The following is a 10,234-nucleotide window of genomic DNA, read 5'->3' on the forward strand; positions in this document are numbered from 1 at the left end:
TACTTCGATTATGGAATATTCAAACTATTTTACTTCAAATCAAATTCGAAGTAAATTTGAAGTCGATTGTCTAAGTATACAAACAATTACTTCGAATTTTTTTACGTTGAAAATTCCCTCGAATTCACTTTGACTCTTGATAAATCTGCCCCATAATGTAAGGTTTATATATATATATATATATATATATAACCATTTACTGTACAGCTAGGGTTGCCACCTGGCCGGTATTTTACCGGCCTGGCCGGTAAAAATGTTGCATGATTGCAATGTAAAGTATAAGGAAAAACCATAAAAACATAGGAAGGCCGGTATTTTTTTCTAGAAAAGGCGGCAACCCTATGTACAGCACTGTGGAATATGGTGACACACAATAAGTGTTAATAATAATAATTACAAAATGTACAGAAAGAAGTGTCCTGCATGAAGAAACTCCATCTTTTGCTGTACTTCAATTACCAGCATTCCACAGAGAGCTGTCAGCAACACCTGGAAGGCTGCAAGATGGACTTCTCTTATTTATAGCCACCGAATATGAGTACTAATTGTAAAGGGGCCCCTCTAACACTCATGGACGGGGAGCTCTATCTACTACCCTACAATAATACCAATCCCTGAGGTTTATCATGGGAAAATAAGGGCATTGTATAAAGAATAATGATGATTGTATAAAGTTAATAAACGCATCAGACATATAGTCTTCTTCTTCTTCTTCTTCTTCTTCTTCTTCTTCTTCTTCTTCTTCTTCTTCTTCTTCTTCTTCTTCTTCTTCTTCTTCTTCTTCTTCTTCCATGGCAGCGCGCATTTGCTACCCAGCTATAAATAATTCCCAAAGGCTTCAAATATAATTCTACCCCAGCACACAGGAAGTCGCACGGTCACTTATCCATGCTGCACAGGGAGCAACCAAACACAAAGACTCCGCTACACGCTCTTCCTGTCACATCCTTCGTCATCTGTAAGACGTCACATAGCCACCAATTACAAACCAAGCGATTTCCTTATAGGATAATGCTAGATGCCGCCATTTTTCTTACGGGCAAATCCATCCTGGACCGGGATCATTCAAATTAACGTAGTTTTAGATCCATTTGCCGCCATTAGTATTGGTTATCATTTTAAAATCCGATTCGTTCCTTATTATTCAATTTTCATATCGGCATTTTTTAAGTGTCACATTCTTATCGTTCGTAGCGTTCTGATCATATGAACCAATAGGCGAACGCCATTCCTTCGGGCGCTCGACGTCTTCCTATTGGCGGCCGCCAAACCCATCTTTTCTTTTGATTGGTTGACTTGTTTTGACGCCAAATTCAAAGTGTTAAAGAGTTGTCCAAGTTGCGGCTGGCGCCATTCCTTGACAAGTTTAGATTGTGGGTGTTTTTAACAGGCTAGGGGGAATAACGAAAGCGGGAGCTATGCGAGAGGGGTGTTATGGAAAAATCAGATCGCTTTTAAACACCGTATTCTTTTTTTAATTTTTTTGGTAAATGATCTTGAGAAGTGGGCGCTTCGGAAAAGCGTGATATTTTATCCAGAATACAGGTTTCAGCCTATCGGTGAGTAACTATACGTGGGAGCACTTTCCTCGTTGCTATTCATGCTGCAGACTAGAGTGGATTTATGTCCATCCTTAATACATCTATCTATATATAGAGAGAGAGAGAGAGAGAGAGAGAGAGAGAGAGAGAGAGAGAGAGAGAGAGAGCGCAGCTGTGGGCTAAACAATGCAGTGGGCGCTAAGTATCGCTATATCTGCGGATACGAGGGAACATGAGTGTTGGCGGGCCGCTAATATTTGCACTCTGTTGCCTTTTATATCAGAGTCCCCTGGAATATTTGCAATATCTTACATATTTATCCATCCTGTCCTGAATCAGATTCACTATAAATTCTTCAATATGACTGTGCCCGTAGTGTGAGCAGAGAGGTAAAGCTATTGTGTCATTTGACCAGAACTGAGTTCTATCTATTCCCTCTGCTGATATTTCATCATTCTGCGCCCCCCACCCGCCAAAAGCGTCTCCTTCCACCATATTGGACGGGGGGGGGGTCTCTGTTTATACACTTTACCTCTTCATTGCTTTGGAAAAGATCTATATAACGATTAAAAATAACAATAGTTTTTTTAAAACCCGCTGCTGCCGTAATATCTGCGACTGATTTGGTTTCATAAAGGTTTTGCTTGAGTGTCACAGAGGAAAATGGCGCTGGAGGGAAGGGGGGGGTGCGCTCACTTTTTGGCTTCTGATAAGGCAGGAATGTGTGTGTGTAACACTAGTCTGGCAAGATATATTGCTTTAACCCATAACACACATATATTGATTTCAGTGCTGATGCCAAAGGAGTCCTTCAGCCTGTTCAGAGATGGGATTTATTGTATATATGAGGTGGTTAGGGGTCTATTTGGTCAAATACACATTTATAAGGCAGGGTCTGTTTTGTAGACACAAATGTAGTTGGAAAGGTTTTGTGCTTTCTCCCATGCACAAGCAGTGTCGGACTGGGATGCCAGGGGCCCACCAAAAATATCTTAGACTGAGGGCCCCCACCCCATTCCTCCTCCTCACTAAACTTTTTTTTTTTTTTTCATTCTCTACATACTATTCTCTATTCTTCCATTGTTAAGCTCTGCCATAAATAAATAAATAAATAAATAGAGAACAGCCATGAAATAGGCTAAATGGTTAGTCAAGAGGCCCACTGACACCTGGGCCCACTGAGAGTTTTCCCTTTATCCCAGTGGGCCAGTCCAACACTGTACACAAGCCAAACAATAGCACAATAAGAAAAGAGCTTGCTGCGCAACAAAAATATTTTACAACATCTGGTAGAGGGTGTTAAACCTTGAAAAGCAGCGGGTGTAATATACATGAGCAGTCTGGGGGGCACAAGTAATTCTCATTTATTGATATAGTGTCAGTAAGTTACACGGAGCTTTACATTAGTTTCTAACAAACAGGAGTTTTAGAATAATGTAACAAAATAGGTGTGTGCCCCCTTCCCCATCAAATACTGGTCTGTCCAATGATCCAACATGTGGTTTCAATATTGCACCACCATCTGGTTAGATCTACATTTTTTTTTTTTTACTTTTTGGGTTCCTTATTTAACCTCTACATGCTTTCTTAATTATTAAAATAATTCGGAATTAATATTATTTTGTAATGATTTTTATGATGTATTGTTTATTTCTAAATTACACTGTTTACACTGCAAATAATTCACTCTACCATCTAAAATGTAATTCCTGAACCAGCAAGTGTTTTTTTTTTTGTTTTTTGTAATATTGGTGTGTAGGCAGCCATCTCAGGTCATTTTGCCTGGTCATGTGCTTTCAGAAAGAGCCAGCACTTTAGGATGGAATTGCTTTCTGACAGGCTGTTTCTCCTACTCAATGTAACTGAATGTGACGCAGTGGGACTTGACTTTTACAATGGAGTGCTGTTCTTAAGTCTACCAGGCAGCTGTTACTTCTATTAGGGAGCTGCTATCTCATTACCTTCCCATTGTTCTGTTGTTGGGCTGCTGGGGGGGGAGTGAAATCACTCCAACTTGCAGTAAAGAGTGACTGAAGTTTATCAGAGCACAAGTTGCATGTCAGATTTAAAAAAAAAAAAAAAAATCCTTTCAATCTCCCCTTTCTCATCTGGTGTTTTCCCTCTCTGATCCCAAATTTACGAACGCTAAATTTTAATTCTCTTTCCCTGAGTGGTTATCGTGTACAACCAACTCTGCTTCCTCTGTCCCGTCTTTTGCTGTTTCTACCTCTGCTCACAATTATCACTCTTTTTATTCTGTTTTTCATTTCTCCTTTTATTTTGCTTCTCTCGTCCACTCATTTGAAACTGCTTGAATGCAATTTATTTTTAGCACTATGCATAATTTTACAAATGTAACATTATTCTTTCACTGAGAGGTGGATGTGAAAATATGAACTACTGTACTCTGATCTAAGCTTTCTCACTATAATGCATTTCTTATTTTTCTACAGGGTCCTGACCTACCTATCAATATGATGTGCGGATTTGCAAGTAACCAGTCTCCAAAAAAGCTATCTTCAAAAAAATCAAGTGCAACTAATGTTCACTTAGAAATTAGTCCAGTGAAGCATCACCCTCCATGCAAAGTCTATGAAAATGTGCAAGGCTCCTGCTTGGATAGTGCAATCTGCACAACAGTTGCAAAGTGTGCAGACCTTACAGATGATCTGCCTGTACACAACAAGGAGAATCTTTTGCATAGACTTAATGATTTAGAAACAAACAGTTATGAAGAATATAGTGCATTGCAAGATAGTGGTTATTCGTCAATACTGCAAAATGACTCTCCATGTCAAGATGAAACAGACCGGAAAGTTTCAGATATTCAAGTACGTGAAACACCAAAGAATTTCATGTCATACCAAAGACCCTTCCATACTTTATCTAAAATAAATTTGCCGATCCTTCGTTTTGAAGAAGCTGTTTGTTCTACGCTGAAGAAAATGAGAAAAACAAACAAAAAAATTGACTGGAATGCTGTTGATGTCGTTTGTGGTGGAAACTATGGACTTGAGCATCTGATTGGCAAAAGTATGGGACTGGAAAGATTCGATATACTTGCAGAACTTTTCCATCGAGATTTCAAGCATTTGCTGACTAAAATTTTAAGGCACCTTAGTGCAATGGATTTAATAAAGTGAGTATTGACTTTTTTTTCATTTTACAATCGTGCTATAGTGTAAAATAAGGGCTATTTGCTCCTTAATAGAGATACGAGGGGAATTTGTACAGAATTTGCAGAAATTGTACTTTACTAAAAATATATCATCTAAGATGGAATGGCGTTGAAAAAGTATGTCTTAAACTACCTATTTATGCTTGTGTGTAAAGTATAATTTTCTTGACCTCTGCTGTCACGGTGCCTTTAAATTGCTAGCCAATCTCGGTTTTTCTAAATTAGTAAACGTTTGCTTTCTTTTTCTTAACAGTGTCATCAGTGTGAGCACAACATGGAGAAAACTGCTGCAGAAAGATAACTGGGCCTACAATGCTTATAAATTAGGATGCAAGGAGCTTTGTGTAAGTTTTATTTAGTTATTTTTAAAAAAGCTTATTTGGTGATGTCACTGGTAGCTTGGAAATTCCCATGACTCTTGTGAGTTGTTCTAGATGTGTTGAAATTCAAAAAAAAAAAAAAAAAAGCAATACAGACTCGTCCCTGTTGCTGGAGTTAGAGGGACTGTTGCGAGTCATTGTGTTTCAGCTCATGCAGGGCTCCTTCAACCACAATAATTTAAAACCATTAAAGTAAATTTTGTAGACGTACTGTACTGTAAAGTAAAAACCACAGTTAATTATCATTTAAAAAAAAAAACGGCTGCTGTGTAATTGACGCCTAACGTTTTTCGGGAACACCCCATAATCTAAATCATGATTAAGGGGTGTTCCTGAAAACGCATTGGGCATCCATTGTATAGCAGACACTTGTTTTTTAATGATACAATACATTTTTTTTTATTTGAGGGGACAGTGTGTCTGCAAACATTTTTCTTTGTTTGTTTTGGGTTCTAAGTGTTTCCTTGATGATTACGGGAATTGTGGTCATTTTTATGCTTGGCAACCAATGGATTGGGCTAATGAGGTGCCCACAGATGGGTCATTTGCTGACCATTCTTCTCTTGGCTGCCTATAATTCATTTAGCAACTGACACTTGCTAGTATCTGTCACAAATACCACAATTTACTGGGTTGCTTATAGCCGGCCAAAGACGCAAAGATAGTCGTACGAATCGAAGGTTTGTACAATTTTTAGTCTCTGGCATTTTCATACCGTGGAAATGGGTTGTTTTGTTTATCATAGAGATTAGAAGATTTGTTGGCTAATGACAATTCTACAGGATAGCGTAATTGTCTGTCGAAACAGCCGCCCTCACATAGGCATGTATATAGATGGTTTGGTAAAATTAACAAAACTGCCTGATGAAACTTGAACATATATGGCCAGCTTTACTTTTAATCTTTGACTTACACTTCCTCTCTACCATTTGGCTTCTTTTATAAACATTCTTCTTTAAAAATATAAGCTCAGTAATGTGCTTCAGATTTCTATTGTTAAATTACATGAATGAATGTCTGCTCTTAATGCTTTGAAATATGTTCATTGCAGGAATACATTACTTATTTGAACTATAGGTAGACTATTTCTGCAACTGAATTCTGGCTAGCCTAATGTGATGCCAATGACCTGACTGTAAAACTTATTATTTAATAGGAAAAGAGAGCCAAAGTATCCAGCCACACTGCAACCCGTGATGAGTCTCTCTGCCGTGTGCCTTTAGCATCTGTTCAAAAAGTAGCAGCGTCCTCTCTCTGCACATCAAAAAAACAGAGCAAGAATAAAAATGGAGGCCTGTCTTGTAACAGACTTGCAGAATTTATTGAGGTGAGTACGGTCATTGCTAGAATTTTTTTTTTTTTCATCAGTTTCAGTATACCAAATTTAAAATGATCTATAAATGCAAACTTCTATGCCAGTAAAGAAAACATGACTTGATTTTTGCCATCCTATGCTGTGGTACCAGATATATATCTGAGGTTTGTTGAAGCAATACTGACACGTTCCTATAAAAATCATAGGAACTTCTCAGTATCCGGTAAATGCTGCACCCTTAATTGTTCCCCCTCAAAGCTGCCCTCAGTCCCCGCAAACCTGCATTTGCCGACCCTCAGACACTGCTAAGACATTCTGAGCCGTTTCAGTGATGCTGGGCTGGGGGCAGATCGATCTTTTCATAGGCTGATTACAAATGAAAACAGGAATTCAGCCTATGGAAGGTTTGCTCTGCCCCCAGCCTAGTTTCACTAAAGCAACCTGGAAGATCTGTTAGTGGTGTCGGCAGGTTGGCAGCATACAGGTTCACAGGCTGCTTTTCGGTGGAACGATCACAGGTGCAGCGCATTTACTTTATACTGACGTTCCTATGATTTTAATAGGAACATGTCAGTATCGCTTTAAAGCTAGAGATGCACCCTATCCTCTTAAAGGAATATTTTGGTAACCATGGCACTCTTGATCAAAGTCCTGAGCAAAGTGGTGAGATTTCACAGAACCCTGGATTTGGTTTACCCTTTACAAAGTAAAGTGGCCTTATGGATCTCATTGTTGGCATGAGTAGGGTTGAAGATGGTCCTGTACCTTCATGTGTCCTATATCTCGTCTGAACCTCAGGTTACCCAAGAAATAGGGGTTTGTTAAATATAACAATAAATTCTATCATAATTCAATATAATATTTAAGTAATATTTTTCATGAAACAGAATGCTAACAATGCTTCTATGGATGTAGATCATAATGGGAGAACATCACTAAAAGTAGACCTCTCATTAGTAAAGTATGGGCCCTCCTGTCCTAGACTCTTAACTACATTCCTTGCTTATTTATTTTTTTATTTTTCTTTCCCAGGTTGCTCAAACTTTAAAGAATGACCAAAGCCTTAAGGTTTGTGTAGACTGTGGCTCCCCAGCTAAACATGACCCTTGCCTTCATCGAGCCATCTGCACAAGAGAGAGCTGTAAATTGGACTTTTGCACCCGTTGCTCTTGTAAATATCACTTTTCAAAAAGCTGCCTGATGAGTAAGCCAGGGAGTTATCGAATTCCTTCAGAGCCATTGCCCGGGAGCAAAAAAAGCAAACAGAATTTACGGAGGTTATAGTTTAAAATTAATTTAAATCCTGTTTTGGGTATATTCAAAAGTGTCTATACGTATTTTAATATATGTGTATGTGTGTGTGTGTGCGCCATCATCTACGTTTTAGTATTTTAATGGAGCATTTGTTTTATTAATTTTCTTACTCTTAATGTTAAAATAGGAGTCTTGTTTAAAAATCAAATTGTTTCTTCGTAGGTACAATATATTTTATATTTCCAAACAAGATTTGGCATTTATCATGTATATCTATATGAAATATATATATATATATATATATATATATATATATATATATATTTATATTTGATCTCTTATAAGGGATCACTGCTTTTCTAATTGGGGAAAAATGTATTTTCTAAATACTGTATATATTTGCATTTTTGCGCAAAGTTTTGTAAATATGTTCATTTATATGTGCTCTATGGTTCGCTCTGTGTGCAGTATATTTTTCTGTGCTAAATAAATTATTGCAATTTCATAGCTGTAATGGACTCTTTCCTTGACTCATTTTAAAGATCTGTGTTCTCTCAATATAAAGTTTATGTATGTGGTTAGTATCATGCGTTTTATAGCAGTACTGGTGGGAATGTGTACCTTTTGCTGCTACAGATTTTAGAATCTACAATCCAGTCTATAGCAAAACAGTATAGAACTGCTATGTAAGAAGAATTTGCTAGTGCTAATAAACTAGGGCTTCAATAGGCTTTAAAAAAAAAAAAAAAAAATTCACAGATGGCTCTAAAAGAAACATTTGCTGTCCAATCCTTTATTCTCCCATTTTCAACTTAACAGGAGGATGAAAAGTCTCCACTGTCTGAGCTAAGTGGCTGGAGTTGCCACATAGGAAACCATGGGGCAATAGCATGGTGTGTTGAGGGGAACTAAAGTCTAAAATAGAATAATGCTAGAAATGCTGTACTAAACATGAACTGCACCAGAAGCCTAATAAAACGATTTCAAAGTTGGCCACAGGGGGTCATTATCTTGTAACTGTTAACATCTTTGAAAGACCAAGACTGTGCACATGCTCAGTGTGGTCTGGGCTGCTTAGGGATCATCATCAAATTATAAAAACAGCACAAGAAGTTTCCGATCAGCAGCAGTCAGAGCAACTAAATGAAGTGATAATCTCACTGCATACAGTCGGGTTTCTTACAAAAAAAGTACACATTTTTTAATTAAACTATATTGGAGATATGTTTCTTTTTCATTAAAGAAAGTAAAAATGGGATTTTATTTTTGCCTTTATATCCCCTTTAAGCTAAAATTTACAAGGATGGCAATCTACTCACCCTGTCTGAGCAATAGTCACCTGACCCACAATTAGATGCACCAAATTCCCTATTTGAGATCCGGCCAAATCCTTGAAAGGCAAATTAGGGGCAGGAAAGGAAAAAGTGGGAAATAAAAAATCTCTTGTGACGAAAAGTCACGTGATTTCCCTACCTGCTCCTAATTTACATATACAAATTATGATTAGGTTCAGCCAAATCCGAATCCTGCTGAAAAAAGGTTGAATCCCGAACCAAATCCTGGATTCGGTGCATCCCTACCTACCCACAATTGTGCAAAATGAGGCAATTTTATATTTGCAATACACTAGTAGGGGCCAATTTATCATGTAAAACAGTGTGGGGAAAAAGTCACTGGTGATGTTGCCCATTGCATAGATTGTTGCTTTTGTTTCCTAACTTGTAGGTATATTCGCTATGTGCTACATCACTGGTGATTTTCTCCGCTTTTACATCGCATGATAAATCAGCCCCGTAATGTTAATTGAAGGGAATATGCGACTGTTTTGCTGCCTGCAAACAATGATTTTGAATTCTCAGTCATAACGTTTCTAATAAACCTGTATTTTTGAATTATTGTACTTTTGATCAGCAGCTTCAAGGGAGACCCAACATTCTTACCATGCTGAATTAACGGTAACAGATGTCAGGAGAGCAATGACATTTTAATTATAAGCTTTTATTGTAAATCTAAATTGCAGATTACTCTGTTTACTGCGATGGTAGATTTTGCTGAATGTAATAATTAATCTGTGGTATAACACCGTCCATTTTAACATCTGCGGGATATCAAAGTGTGGTCTTTGAAGACTGCCGTGGCTGAAGGCACATTAATCTGTTCCACTAACTGAAGTGAAAGTCATAGCAGAACCCGCATATGTCTAGGGAACTGAATGTGCAGTTATTGGATTCATAGGCCAAGCACTTTAAGACTCCAGTAGGAATACTCTAGTGCAAACATTTAATTACAGTCCAACAAATTTTTCTTCCAGGTCCCAGAGAGAAAAATGTAACTTAAAAGGGCACCTTAAATAGTTTCATGTAGAAATAAGCATCCTTTGCAGAATGGAAGGTCTGGAGTTCGCTTCATTTAGGCAATTGATATATTCCACTAATTATGTTAATAAATCTATCCCATTGCACTTAATTAAACAAAGAACAGTATTCAATTCTCTGCATCTAAAAAAACATGAATCCAAAACACCATGATAGTGGTAAATGATATCCGTTTCACAGGAATCCAAGGC

General features: G+C 37.7%; 1 protein-coding gene across 1 annotated transcript; it reads left to right on the forward strand.

The window, feature by feature from the left end:
* Positions 1–1,370: 1,370 nt before the first annotated feature.
* fbxo5.S (F-box protein 5 S homeolog) lies at positions 1,371–8,170 on the forward strand (the record flags this gene model as incomplete). The annotated part of the gene is given in 5 exon segments (NM_001088653.1): positions 1,371–1,559; positions 3,995–4,680; positions 4,973–5,063; positions 6,256–6,426; positions 7,447–8,170. Coding segments are annotated over 4 exon segments (1,179 nt in total). The 3' UTR covers positions 7,699–8,170.
* Between the last annotated feature and the right edge of the window lie 2,064 nt (positions 8,171–10,234).

This window comes from Xenopus laevis, chromosome 5S (genome assembly GCF_017654675.1).
Source record: "Xenopus laevis strain J_2021 chromosome 5S, Xenopus_laevis_v10.1, whole genome shotgun sequence".
NCBI lineage: Eukaryota > Metazoa > Chordata > Amphibia > Anura > Pipidae > Xenopus > Xenopus laevis.